The 15,421-nt window shown below is 40.8% G+C and overlaps 1 protein-coding gene across 7 annotated transcripts in view; it reads left to right on the top strand.

Annotated features, from left to right (window-relative positions):
* Positions 1-15,421, top strand: part of dlg1 (discs large 1) — a 163,636-nt gene that overhangs the window by 74,665 nt on the left and 73,550 nt on the right. For 6 of the 7 annotated variants that reach the window (XM_065219292.1, XM_065219290.1, XM_065219288.1 and 3 more), the window contains one exon: positions 9,656-9,820. In XM_065219292.1, coding sequence (XP_065075364.1) covers positions 9,656-9,820 — 165 coding nt within the window. Of the gene's footprint in view, positions 1-8,885; positions 9,542-9,655; positions 9,821-15,421 lie in introns of those variants that run through there. The other variant, XM_065219293.1, reaches the window with a different exon arrangement.

The raw sequence follows: 15,421 nt of genomic DNA, 5'->3' as shown, positions 1-15,421 counted from the left end.
CTCCTCTAGGAGACGGTTGCGTGTTCTTTCTGTTCGCAGATGACACCGCGATAGCCGTCAAGGGTAGGATGCCTCGTGAAATTACGAACAAGCTGCAACGATGCCTTGACACCTTTACTGATTATGCCACCTCGTGGAAAATCAAAATCAACGCCTCGAAAACCCAAGCGATCATGTTCCTTCACAGACAATCACCAAAACTTAAACCGTCTCCCTCCTGTACCGTAATAATGGATGGTACAAGGGTCGAGTGGTCCACTGATGTTACTTATCTCGGGATGTTGTTCGATGAGAAGCTCCTGTTCCGCTCGCACATAGAGAAAACCCTAGTTAAGTGCTCCGCCTTGGTTAGGTGTTTGTATCCGCTCATTTGCCGCAGATCCCGCCTCTCAAGGCAAAACAAACTGGCTGTTTACAAACAGATCATAGCCCCCGCGATCTTCTATGCCGCCCCGGTGTGGGAATCGTGCGCTCAGACCCACAGGAACAAAATCCAGGTTGCACAGAATAGAGTGTTGAGGATGATCCTAGATCGTCCATTCGACACAAGAATAGCAGACCTCCATCAAGAGGCAGAAATTCCCAAAGTAGATTCCAAAATTGATGATATGACAACTAAATTTATTCAAAAATGCAATCTTTCTGAACATGCTTTAATAAGCAATTTGTACATAGTAGGTTAAGTGTATATAGTAGAGTAGGTTAGTTTTAAGCTGTAAATAGTAGTATTAAGTAGTTTCTCTTCAAATTCTAAAAACAAAACAAACCAATCCCACCAAGGTGGTCGACCGTGTACTAAGTCTAGGACTAATCCTGTAAAACTAATTTTAAATTTTGCCCATACCTAAAGATGAAGAAAGCAATTAAATCACTTAGTAAAAATTTATATGGTAATCGTCCAAGTTAAACTAAAATAAAGATCATTTAAACTAAAAAACTAACTGCTTTTGCCCATTGTCGCTTCGGACGGCGTGGCGCTTGGTCCTGCAGTAAGCAGGACCAAATCAGCGACTTAAGGTGGATCACGGCGTGACCACAATAATGATGAAACCCCCTCCCCCTTTCACAACAACCTCTCCCCCTCCCCCTTCACAACAATCTCTCCCTCTCCCCCTTCACAACAATCTCTTCCCCTCCCCCCTTCACAACAATCTCTCCCCTCCCTCAACGACCTCTCCTAACCCCCCACCACCACTCATCAACAACCTTTCCTAACCCCTCCCCCACTCATCAACAACCTTTCCTAACCAACCCCCTCCCCACCCCTCAACAACCTTTCCTAACCCCCCCCCCCCCCACCCCTCAAATACCGCTCCTAACAAATCAATATCTATGTGTCAGCCACATAGGGGAAATGACGCCTTCGGCTTGCAAGACTATTTTCGGCAACCCAAATTGAAACACTATTTTCACTGGATTTTCTTACGAAAACACTTCGCTGAATGCATGCAAACGATTCTTTATGCTTTCAGCTTCAATTTGACTATATTTTTACCACTGGGAAAAAGCAATCTAGCAAGGTTTTCTTGAAATGAAACACACACACTACAAATTGTAGCTGATTTCGAGTTGCCGATAATAGAACAGCAGATTTACATGCAGTTCAAATGGAACGGTTGCCGAAGAAAAACTGGTTGCCGACAATACTCGCTCTCACTAGAGAAGATTGGAGCTTTTTAAAAGCGTTTCAAAACAGTTTTTGACAATTCTTTCGACTGAAATTGTTAGAGCAGCTGGCAGCAAAAGATTGTAAACAAACCAATACTGCATATGTGTGCGTTCCTCAGAGAAAAAGGCTATAGAAAGAAGGTCGCTGCTTAGGTTGCCGAGAATACGTAAATTCCCCTACTTAAAATATGTACATTTAAAAACCATGCGTGACCACTAGACTGATGCAAAATTTGAAATTTTCGCTCCACAGTGCTCAAATGGTTCCAAATTGGGCCCTGATAAGCCTCCCAAAATTTGAACTCATTTAGTGAGAAACTGACTTGGCACAAACCATTTGAAGTTTATATGGGAATTACTATGGAGAAACCATAATTTCAGTTTATATCTATCTCAAAATTCACCAGTTCACTCTACTTTAGAAAATGATAGCTGAACTTGTTGAAAACCACTTTTCGATCAAACGTAAGGAACAAAAGTTATTAATGATTCAAGTCACTGATGTCTTATGATTATGCTCAATCAACTGTTCAGCAGGCAACATTGGTGTTTATGACGCGTAGAATAGAGGACAGAAATCATGGCTACTATGTCACACTGCAGAATACAGTGTTGCCCGCAATACAGTTACTTAATCTTGCCATAAGATTATCAATCTCTTAAAAAATTAATAACTATTTAATTTGACGTTTGGATGAAAAATGATCTTCTGCAAAGTTGTAGCTGATAAAAATTCCCATAAGAATAGCAATAGAATGTGTTAACAGTACAATGTGTAAAAAGGCAAGAAGACAATGAACAAAAAGTTTTGTTTTCCCATAGTAATTTCCATGTAAACTTCAAATGGTTTGTGCCAAGTCAGTTTCTTATAAAATGAGTTTTCTCTTTTGGAGGCTAATACCCGATTTGGCACCGTTTGAGCACTGTGGAGCGAAAATTTCAAATTTTGCATCAGTCTAGTGACCACACATACTATTCATTTGCGTGTAAATTTCATGTGTACTTCTGAGTGGATTCTGTTTATGTGTGGTCAAATGAAAATCATGTGGAATTTCACATGGATATTTGTAAAGAAAATGTGTAAATTGTTTTGAATCAACCATAACCGAAACATTGAAATACTTGAAAATTTTAAGATAAAGTATAATAGTCAAAAATGCATGAAAAACAACAATTTTGTGTGGTTCTACGTCATACTGCGGTCGTGTCTAGGACACAACCCTTTACTTTTTTAGTGCTACTGTCCATGACGTCGATTTCCTGTGTCAAACGGTCCTGTTGGTGCATCCGTACTGATATGCTTTAGATAATGCTGGTAAAATGTAAAGTATGCGTTATTTTTTTTGTTTTTGTAATAGGGATCGTGGCGTCATTTTCAAGCAATTGAGGCCAATTGATTTTTTTTTTGCAAGAGCGTCGCTTTGAAACGATTAAGCCTTTTTTTTATTTTATGGCGTCGTTTTGAAACGATTGAGGCAGATTTAGCAGTTTATTTATTTTAGTTTTTTTTTCGTGGTGGCATCGTTTTGAAACGATCTGAGCAGATTTTGTGTTTTCTGTAATGGCGTTGTTTTGAAACGATTGAGGCATATTTAGCATTTTTTTAGGCATTTGCATCGTTTTGAAACGATTTAGGCAGGCTTGGTAGTTTTTGTTTTCTCGCAATGGCGTCGTCTGGAGACGAATAAGGCAGATTTGGCGTCGTTTATAAACGAATCAACCGGATCTAGCAGTTTCCATTATTTTTTTTTTGAGGTGTTTGAAGGCTACGGTTATTCTAAACCGATTGATATTTGCGTGGCCTCTTTATGATAGAAAACCAAATGAGCTTATGGAAGATTCCTTATGGCTTAGTTAAATCTGGCAGGATCGCCAATGTGCAACTTACCTTGTGAAGAGCTGGTCCGAAAGTGAGTGGAGAGTTGCCCGTGTGTGTTTATGAAGCGTTGCCATAGATACCTCTGTTTACCAGCATTGAACTGCTGCGCTTACAATGGAGGGCTGCACACATGGCTTGCTGACTAGTTAAGCGTCAAGTTAAGACCTGCGTACACTAGCGCCAATATATGCCGCACACTTCTGAATGTTTGGCTCCCGGTTAACAGTTCACACAGGCTCCCAAGTGACAAGCACATTGAGGCTGGGACGGAACCTGACAATCCGGTAACGATTTCAAGCCAATTTGCTGTCAAATCCGAGCCAGTTTCTGAATGGTCGATTTGACAGTAGCAATCGTGGAATAAAAAGGACGGAGAGATCGCATCAATGTTGACGTCAATGGCTTAATTGTTTTTATTTGCGAAAGGAAAGTTGAAAATTGAGTGCTGGTTGGATATTGTTGCTTGTCTATGGTTGTTTTTATTGTGTTGAGCAAAAATGATGTACAAGCTGCGGTAGAAACTCAGAATAAAATCCAAATTCAAATAGAAAAAAACATATATTTTACATTCCTGGCATCATTGGTCAACTCAACTCCGTCAAACACCACGCACAACTTTCCGAAGGGCATTAATCTAATTTAATCTAATCTAATCTAGCACCAACACAGCCAGTTCGTGAAAGCATCCTTGAAAATGATACATATACCTACATCATTTTTATGGTCTGTTTGATATATGTTTCACATCGAAGATGCGTCACACATATCAAAACGGCCAGGCCAACTGTGCAGCATTTAAGGGGCAAGATGATTCAGAAAACATCGGGCCTGTTTAAATCGAAGATTTAAACACGATGCTTCAGAATCCAATAAATGGATGAAACGTGGACATTTCGTACTGTACGTTCCGATTTTGGTAATTATATGAATGGTTGATCGTTGGAAGCATCAAAGCTAGAAAGGTTAAGTGATGCTCTATTTTCTTCTGACGATTGGGGCCTGAGCACTAACTATTGTCCTAGCCTTTTATGACTTATGGCTATAGCGCCATTACTCGCTTTCTGAAAAGAGAAGAGGGAAAGGAAATGAAGAAGGACAAAGGGAAAAGGATTATGTGAAGAACATAAACAATATTTTTGATTTGAAATATACAATATAGAAATGCAGAACTGGTGGTCACTATCCGATTCTTGTCACTATTACCAAGTCATAAAAAGTAACAAGGACTCAAATGTGAACCTTTGATTACTGGAAAATCCTGATTCCCTAGTTTGAAGTTGTCACGACTAGGGTTCGGTGATAGATTTTATACATACCAGTAACGCACCACAAAAAGGTTACTAGTCTGAAAAGATAAAAATTTACAAAATGGAACGAACTCACCAAGTTTAGCCAATTGAACCTGAAGGGTGCCTGACATGTGTTGATGTAGAAGTCCAAATTGTAGACGAAGGTTGACGAAGATCAACATGAACTAGTCCGGTTTATGGTAGTTGCGCGGAATGTCTTCCTTCGATTTGAGATAAACAAATGTTCGGATGTATGTAGTCGATTTTTGATGTGCATTGGCAAGCCTTTTCGTGGCCAATATTCAGGTTCAACGCTGCGACTCAACGAATGATGGAACTAATGATGGGATGAATGATGGGAAGCCTCGTGGAGGTTCTATTTGGCTTCGGAACAGCTTCTCAGTGGCATATAATAGGGACCTAGAATGAGGAACTAGAAATTGTCTCCTGGGCCTGGTTATGGCCAGATCAGCAACCGATTATAAATTAAAAAAACTCCACGGAAAAAACAAACGTCAGGTTCGAATTCACGCACAGCCTACTCTCACACAACTCTCCGAAGGGTATTCTTCAAAAATATTAAGAATAGTGATAAGCTCGATTGCCAAGTCCCGTTCCGGCATTGTGGGAGTCCGCAGTATAGTCGCTATATTTATAGTCTGGCGGATAGAATTTTGTTCCATCAAAAATCGGAACCAATTCAATATATTGTAGACCAACAAAACGTTGATTAGTCTTTCCTTGCCAATCGAACGCAAATTACCAGCATCATCGAATAGGGGAAGCTTTCCCCTACCCAAAGATGGTGTTAGCATAGAGGTAACTCTAAGACTAGAAGGTCCCGCAGAAACGTGCTCAACTTTTTGGCACAGCTCTGGTACTCTCATCGGTCCCAAGCTAATCGATTCACCCCTCGAAACATAGGAAAAACCAATAACCCCTCATTTTATCTGTCAAACTTTCATAGCGAATCAAAACAAACATTGCGTAGTACTAGAATTTCGACTAGAATAGGGTACGTTAATCGTTTGCTTGGGACCAATAGGCTACTAAAGTGGTGAGCCAATTTAAAATCGTTAGTTTTGTATTGATTGTTGGTGTTAGTTTGCGTAGGCAAGCCTTGAGTCACGAGAAAACGGTTTCCGAAGTTTTGTTCGCAATAGCTGATGTGCTCTTTTCTGTTGTTGGTCGTGATTTGCTCGATTGGTTCCGCTATTTGACAGCTCAATTGGTTCCCGAGATTCTATCCGCCAGATTATGAATATAGTGACTATAGTCCGCAGCTAGGAGGAAGAAGCAGATAGCACACACGGAATTCATTGTATACTTGATCTTCTTGTCATGAAAATTTGTGCCATTGAAATCAAATCAAAACAGGCGGAGCAAAATAGCGTGTTTCGCTTTGAGCGTGCAGTGATTGTTTGAGATTGTTCAGTGTGCGGTGAGAAGCTGTACTTTTCTGTTTGGTATTTTATTAGGCCACTAGATGTTTTGACAAAACCTTGGTTAATGCTCGGGTTAATGGTATCTTTCAATATTGATTTGTGTGTATTTTGAATGAATCAAAAAGAAACGGAGTCCCATTGAATAAAATTGCTGGAAACAACAGTTTATCAAAAATTGCTTTACGCAAGATTTCAATACCGCCTTATGTATTCTTGTTCAACTGTAATAAAAGCATCATAAAATTACTTGGCTTCCGCACTGAACGAAAACATCCGCAGTATTTCGATTGCTTATTGTTTTGCTCGAGCCTCTTAACAATATGTTGTCGAATTTCGGATTTCCTTATGGTTGAATTCGTCATCAACTCAGTGCCAACATTTCAAAGGGGCCTAATTGCATTTGTAAACAATGGCTTTAGCCGTCGATTTCTCGCGAATAAAAGCTCACTCATGAAAAATAATGACACCAATAGGTAGAGGAATGTTTCCTCTACCATCTGGCATTGTTATTTTGAAGGAGTGAGCTTTAAGATGCGAGAAATCGACAGCTAAAGCCATTGTTTACAACAGCAATTACGCCCCGTTGAAATGTTGTCCCTGAACTGATGAGCATCCATTTGACTGTCCTACAAATAAAGAATGATATTTTCGATGTTTCGATTTGAGGTTTCATTCGAACAGAGAACAGTGGTTTGGTGCAGTGCACTGACAGTTCGTGACAGCAGCCGTCTGGCTGCAATAAGGTGATCCAAGAGACGTTTCTCAGTGGAACTGACAGCTAGAAATCTAGAGTGTGTGGGTGAGCTGGTGTTAATGGTGCTGAATGTAAACATAAGCAAAGCAGAAATTAATATGAGAATAATCTGCAAGTTCTTCCACAGAGGTAACTCTAAGACTAGAAGGTCCCGAAATAACGTGCTCAACTTTTTGGCTCAGCTCTGGTACTCTCTTCGGTCCCAAGCTAATCGATTCACCCCTCGAAACATAGGAAAAACCAATAACCCCTCATTTTATCGGTCAAACTTTCATAGCGAATCAAAACAAACATTGCGTAGTACGAGAATTTCGACCAGAATGGGGTACGATAATCTTTTGCTTGGGACCAATAGGCTAGTCAAGTAGTGAGCCAATTTAAAATCGTTAGTTTCGTATTGATTGTTGGTTCTACTGTGATCTGTCAAAAGTTCTTGGTAAACAAAAAATTCACCTGATCGCAACTGTCTCGTGGACAGCCTTATTGACGTTCCATTTTTCTCTCTTCGTGACTCTCCCTCAGGTCCACAGTAAAGAGTCTGAATTTATAAAGAGACGGAATGTCAAAATTGGAACAATCGACTATCTATCAAAGTCATAGAGCATTTTGAAGTTTAATCGGCCCATACTACCAACAATCAATACGAAACTATCGATTTGAAATTGGCTCACTACTTGACTAGCCTATTGGTCTCAAGCAAACGATTAACGTATCCCATTCTAGTCGAAATTCTAGTACTACACTATGTTTGTTTTGATTCTCTATGAAAGTTTGACAGATAAAATGAGGGGTTAGTGGATTTTTCTATGTTTCGAGGGGTGAATCCATTAGCTTTGGACCGAAGAGAGTACCAGAGCTGAGCACGTTTCTTCGGTCTTAGAGTTACCTCTATGATACTATGTACTGCACAATTTCAATCGAACGAGTGCGACCAAGAAAACAGATTAGTGGGGAAAAAACCGTTCATCAATTATTCCAATCGAGCATCAGACCTGTCAAATATATAAGGTGTCGCCTCTTTACCCAATTCAGTCTCTTTAGTCCACAGTACTCAGGTCATAACACTTTAGCGTCTAATGTCAAATGGGGGTGATTCAGTTTTCATAGTAGGCCAACGTAAAAAGTTGGATACATCCAAGACTAATTTTTCTGATGTATGGTCTGTGGGGAAAGCACTTGCACTGCTTGCACCTTGATTTTTTTTTTCCTTCTAAAAAAACCCTTGACCATCTGCATCGAATACTGCCACCCCAGTTTGGGAAGAGATAGTCGATCATCATTGTTCTTTAAAATAATCAAAACTCGTCTCATTCTTCTCTTTCGGTAATAAATCTCAACTTTCTTCGACGCCTTACTTTGCAAACAACAAACACTACCACAGCGCACACCACCCGCTTCAGCTACTCCCGAGTTCTCCAATGGTTCCGTCTTCTACCGATGGGTCTTCTTATTCCCATGAGATGTTTTTCTCAACTTTTCATCTGGCGCTCTTCTTGTTTCGCGATTTATTTTTATTTTATTAATCTCATTAAGTTCATCTCACTATGTTGTTGCGATTTCGTCGTCTCTCTCTCTCTAGCTCTCTCTATCCCTGTTGTGAACGCATGTCGAACTGTGTCGACCTCTTCCATTCCCCGGCTCTTCCTCCACCCTTTGCTTCATTCAGTGTAGCATTTTCCGTTTTTCATTTTTCCTGTGCCACCCGCCGTCGGTTGATGCCTCTCAGTATCTATACACTATACTAGGTTACTCCGCTCTCTGCTTTAAACTTTTAACACATACCTTAACACGTTTGGGCGTACGGTTTCCTGTGTAACAAAGCACGTCCCATGTGTGATGGACGTTCCCAGTTGCAATTCGTGAGTATCAGCTATCAGAACGATCGCGAGATGGCGAAGAAAACGCGTATTTGCACCAACTAAGTTGAAGGTTTTTTCCCGAATATTTTCCCATCAGTAGTCGTTTGCTGCAACAAGTGTCATTTAACCAATCGCTGCTGCTGTACTGTAAATACGCCGATATTTTCCGAAAGCGAGAGTGTTTACTAATAGGAGTAGCGATTCCCATCCAGCAGCGCTTCTCGCTGACAAAAAATAAATAGCCCATCGCGCATTTTAAAGTGCCAGCGCCATCTATACTAACGTCATCTGTGATATATGCCTACTGTATTCTCATGACATGCCGTGTGTTTCAAAAGGAAGCTCGTTGTTGTTTGGGGTGTGATTCGTGAATGAAAATAACCGAAATTCCAAAGCAAGCCAAAAAGATCATTCTGTGTCGTGTAGTGTGAGGCATCATTTTGCTTCTTTTGTTTTTCTTGCCGAAAGCTGTACATTTTCCCGATGCCATCGTCGTCATCACGATGATAGATTGGGTTTCGATTGTACGCCACTCGAGCAGTCGCATTTCGAACTATGTATCGCCGAAGCGTCGCTCCGATCAGCCGCACGGGCGGTTTATGGCCTACAGTGATCCACCGCACGTGCCGTTCCAGTCCAAGTCGAAAGTGAGAAAGAGAACCACCCAAGCAGCCTATTTGCCTTTTGCTTATACATATAGAAGAATCAATTCAACAAAACCAATGCTGGTTGTTAATTTATCGTACTTGTTTTATTTGCAGGCTAATCGCTTGAAGCAACAGGAGCAGCAACAGCAGCAGGAACAACTATGCAAGCAACAACAGCAACAACAGCAGCAGCAGCAGCAGCTACAGGAAGAGGAGGAAAAAGTGATTCCCTCGATCCTGGCTGAGTCGCCGTCGCCGTCCCGTTTCACGGGAACCAGAGTGAGTGCCTAGAGGAGAGCTTTTGGTTTATTTTGTTACACTCTCACCCTGTTGTTCAGTTGGTTCCAAATTTGATTTCCAATGTTTTGTGAATGCTCTCGATTTGTGTTGTGACATGTTTACCAGATTTTAGTTAGAAATAGTGACAGTTTTGAGTTGTATTCGATTTTTTTCTTTCTTCAGTAGATTACAATCTGTAAGCGCTACTTTTCCATCCAGTACAACCTAATAATGCCTTTACTAATGAGTGCTAATGAATTCCGTTTTAGCTTTAAGCATGGTTTTTCGTGTTTATCATGACTTGATTTATCTGACTTCTAGCTTTTAGTGTTGAATGTATTGATTTTTCGTAGTGAAATATACGAACGGTAGTCGTAAATGGATGTGATTTTGTTTTAGTACACTCTTGTTTCCTATTAGACGAACTGCCCAATTTAGTACAGCAGGTGAGTAAAGTGATCTGATTATAGCTTATGTTTTTACTGGTATGGTCAAAGCTTTTTGGTTCAGCGCTCGTTCGTTGAGGAATTATGGCTTCAATGTCAGGTTTTTGGAGCTACATTCATGTTTCGAATCGGGACAATTCCATTTGTTTAATTCATATCCTGCCAAAATGGATATACAATCATCGTCATTATTCGCTGCTGGGGTCCACTCGATAATATATTATAGTTCTCTCCAGGCGGGTTCGTATTGGTTCGATTTGCTTGTGTAAGTGTGATGAAATTGTTTGTTTGCTGTTAGTACTGTCATTCGAAAATAAAGTTAAACAAACCCGCGCATGCACGGTAAGAATCAAATACCCATTTATGAGTAAAAGTTAACCCTTTTTCAATCAAGCTGGCTCTTCTCATTAATGAGTAAATTATTTATTGTAACAATTAATGAATTGCTGCTAACTGTTACTACTTAATGGGTATAATTAATGAGTAGTGCCACTTCGGCCACGTTTATTGACAATGGGATAACTTTTTCTCATAAACGGATGTTTAATTCTTACCGTATACATGACAGTATACGCTAGTGAGTGTAAAATTATGGAAGAGTAACTTCCCAAAAAGTCTGGACGTTCCTGAAGTTATTGTGACTTACCTTAAATCTCTGAGTTTCTCTGAAGACCTCGTCGACTGAGGTTCTTGGAACTACTTTAAAGTTTCCTCAATTTTCCTCACGTTCTATGGAATTCTCTGCTTTCCTGAAATTTTCTGGATATCCTTCTAGGTCCAACAACTTCTTAAAAGTTCCTGTAGTATCCCTGATGCTGATGGTTTAATCATAAAGTTCTTGAAGCTTCCTTGAAGTGCTCGGAACTTTACAAAACTTGTCCTTACTATCCCGGTAGTCTGTTCATGAAACTTCTCCGAAATCCTCGGTATTTCCTTTTTTATGGACCACCCTGAAGTTTTATCTACTCTTCTGATGATGTTCCTGGAATTGCCTTGGATTTAATAAACTTGCCCTAAAATCTCTAAACTTCCATATCCTTATAAAACAACATTTCTCTTAAGCTCTCCAAACTTCCCTGATGTTCTGTAGAAATTCTTTAAATTTTGCGTCTTTTTCTGGAAGGTTCTCGCTATTTTCCTGGATTTAATGGAATTAACCATTTTATTCGAGCACTTAAAATGACGTTTACTAGCACTCGAACTTTGAAATAAAACATTATTTTGAGATTTTTTCTTCTAGAACCTCGAGAAAAGTAGCCAACATTTGTGCGTTTCATAAAAAAATATAAATTATTCGGTCCAGTTTTGTGAAATCGCTGGTAGAAAGTCACGCCAAAACTGCTTGACAAAGTGGTCAATTGCCTTCAAGTACTCGAAATAAACTTGGAATTCCCGTGATTTTTCTGATAATCATGGAACTGCCCAAAGCTACGTAATATTCTATAGGATCTTTAAATTCCAATGCAATTTTCCTGAAATTAATGTAACCAATGTAACTGACCTGAAGCTCTATGATATTCACTGAAATACTAGACAATTTACTAAATTTAATGGAAATGCTTTGAAGCTTTTGGAACGTACCCCAAAGGACTTGAAACGTTCATGATGCTCTGGACGTTCTTGAAGTTTTCGGAACTTCCCTGAAGTGTTAGGGCTTCCTTTAAATCCTTGGAATTTCCATGAAAATCTCAAAACTAAATTAAAACTGATTTCGGATCTTTAGCTTTCGAAATTTTCCAGACGTTCATGGGGCTCCTAACTTCATTGAAGTTTTCTGAACTAGCTTCATGGTGCATTCATAGAGGTAACTCTAATATCAGAAGGTCCTGAAGAATCGTGCTCAACTTTTTGGCTCAGCTCTGGTACTATCTTTGGTCCCAAGCAAATCGGTGCACCCTTCGAAACATAGGAAAATCCACGAATCCCTCATTTTGTCTGTCAGACTTTCATAGCGAATCAAAACAAACATAGTGTAGTACTAGAATTTCGACTAGAATGGCGTACCCCATTCTAGTCGAAATTCTAGTACACTATATAGATTTACTTGGGACCAATAGGCTAGTCAAGTAGTGAGCCAGTTTAAAATCGTTAGTTTCCACCGGTTGGTGCATCTGTTAAGTTCCAGCTATTTTTCTGAAACTAACCGAACGGACCTGAAGCTTTCAAAATTTTCCAGCAATTTTCAAAACATCCTTCAAGTTTTCACAGGTTTTTGAATGTTAGTGGAACCATCCTGAAGTACTCCAGGACTTTTCTTAAGCCCTCTGAAATTTTCTGAAGACCTTTGAAAGATTTCTGAAGTTCCTGAAATTTTCTTGAAGTTAGCTGATGTGAAAGTACGGCACCAAAATTACTGGTAATGCTGGATCGTACAGCATCAAAACTTGCGGTGAGACAATGGCTTGCTTCAGGTCTTGGTATGCTCTGTCAGCTTCAGGTCTAAACCAAATGTATCACTAGCCAGCATATCACGCATACTTCGCGCCCCTGTAAGATACGCGAGAATAATGACGTTTATTCATCAAAGTATATCATATAGCAGGTATGCTCACATAAGGTGTGCATAGGTAGTAGTGTTTACAGAATAATCATATATGTCACATCTTCCCTCTTTTAGCAATTAATAATATTCAAAATCGATTTTCTTGTTGTTCTTTACCAGTCTACCTGATCTAGTTTCATAACGTGGGCTTGAACTACCTTCTCCTGGGTCAGCCTCAACCACTCTATCCTGGTCAACTTCATTATCCGTTTCGGCATCTTTCCGTTCAGAGGCAGCCGTTTGTGGACCATTAACGGGATCCGAAACCTGTATTTCCAGTGGTGGATTGTCCTTGCTTTGCATAACATCAAATTTCCTTTCTCGGATGTGCTGGGTGTTTCTCCTAAAGGTCCGTTCTCCGTCTGATAATAGGTATGACCGGTTAGATCCAAACTTCCTCAATACCTCGCCGGGAAACCATTGCTTCGATTTGGGATCTTGAATCATGACTCGATCACCTTGTTTATACTCGGAAGGATCTCGTGAACCACGATCAGCGTAAGCTTTTTGTATCTGTCTTTCCTTGCAGAGTGAGTCTCTAACACCTTCAATTACTCTAGGTTTCAATACCTCTGTTGTCATAGGCAACGTTGAGCGAGTGAGACGGCTCATTAGACGCTCATTTGGAGATGGGATGTTATCGCTTCTTGGAGTATTGCGTGCTAAAATAATGCCAGGTTTAGGTCCGATCTATCGTGGTGACACTTCTTCATCAAAGTTTTTGCAACCTGGACAAATCTTTCCGCCAGTCCATTGGAACGTGGAAAATGAGGGCTTGACGTGCGATGTTCAAATCCCCAGTCTTCCGAAAACTTCCGAAACTGTTGTGAGTTGTATTAAGGTCCATTGTCTGACTCCAAAACTCGTGGAATACCGTGGGTAGCAAACCAGTTCTTCATAATATCGATTACTTCATTGGACGTTGATCGTGACAGCTTGACCAGCTATCCACGATCAAAACGTACTCCTCTCCTCGAAAGTAGAACAAATCTGACGCCACTCACTCGAAGGGTAGCTCAGGAACCGCTTTCGTCTCAATAGTACTTTTCTGATTGCAGCGCTGATGCTGTTGACATACGCTGCAGCATTCTACCATATCTTGGATATCTCTGCTCATGTTGACCCAAAATAGCAGTTGCTTTGGTCTTCGGATACAGCTTTGGACTCCTGGATGTCCACTATGAACCACTTGCAACATACTTTTCCTCAGCGACTTAGGAATCACAATCTGATTCGATTTGAAAACGAGACCATCTCTGAAACCCCAATATTTCCGGAGTTCGGGTGCCAAATCCTCTTTGGCCTCGGGCCAACCCTTCAAAATAACATCATTGAGCGCTCTTACCTCAGTATCCTCGCCAGTTTGTGTTCGAAGCTCAGAACAGGTCTTTTCGGACATTTGGAGGACGATGTGGACCTCAATCTGTTCATCTTCTTCGGTGTTTTCATCATTTTCAACGTCACGACTTAGAATATCCGGTATCGGAATGTTCGATCCTTTTACGTAAATCACTTTCGGGTTGTACTGCTCTACCTCTAATCTTATTCTTCGTAGCCTCGGTGGAGCCCGGTCCATCGGTTTCTTTAAAATTGACTCCAGTGGCTTATGGTCCGTTTCGACGGTCAATGGGTTGTGGGTAGTTCATCTCGGAAGTCGTCAGAGCCTTCGACGCATAAGCTACTGGCTTGCCCCTTTGCAGTAGAACAGCACCGAGACCCTTTGAGCTGGCATCTACAGACAGCGTAACTGGCTCACGAACATCATAAAATGTCAGCACTGGAGGACACATCATCAGCCTCTTTATTTCCATAAAAGCACGTTCCTGTTCACATTCCCAACACCAGGCAACATCTTTGGCTAGGAGTTGTCGTAGTGGAGATGTAATTTCCGATAGGTTTGGGACAAACTTTGCTAGGTAAGTTATCATCCCCAGCGCTCTTTGAAGCTGAAGTCTATTCGATGGTGTCTTGAGATTCCTTATTGCATCCTATTTCTCCGGATCTGCCTTCAATCCATCCGTTGATACTAGGTGGCCCAGAAACTTCACTGACGACTTGTTGAACACGCATTTTTCCTTGTTCAGCTTTAGGCCTACAGCATGAATGCGGCGTATCACTTGCTTGGTTCGTTCTTCCAGCTTTGATGAATCCTCCGCATGAACCAGGATGTCATCCATCGAGCACTCGACTCCTTGTAGGCCTTCCAATGTGTCTTGCATTACCTTTTGGAATACTTCCGGTGCAGATGCTAAGCCGAAAGGAAGACGCTTACAAGTATATCTTCCCCATGGAGTCCCAAAAGTTAGATATTTTGCTGTTCTTTCGGTGACTCTAATCTGCCAGAATCCACGTTTGCAGTCCAAGATGGTGAATCGATTTGAACCAGACAGCCTGGCTGAAATTTCCTCTATCGTAGTTAACGGGTGATGACGTCTCATCAAGTTATGGTTCACCTGCGAAGGATCGATGCAGATTCTTAGTTTTTGGTTCCGTCTCACTAACACCATTGCATTTACTACCGGAGTAGGTTCGTGAATTCTCTCGATTACTCCCAATCGCTCCATACAGTCTAATTCTTTCTTCACGGCTTCCCGAATACTATGTGGCACATGC

Source organism: Ochlerotatus camptorhynchus, unplaced genomic scaffold (assembly GCF_037179485.1).
Source record: "Ochlerotatus camptorhynchus isolate MF236.1 unplaced genomic scaffold, CSIRO-AGI_Acam_v1.1 ptg000102l, whole genome shotgun sequence".
NCBI classification, from domain to species: Eukaryota; Metazoa; Arthropoda; class Insecta; order Diptera; family Culicidae; genus Ochlerotatus; species Ochlerotatus camptorhynchus.
The sequence above is the reverse complement of the archived record's forward strand: the minus strand, read 5'-3'. Positions and strand labels throughout refer to the sequence as shown.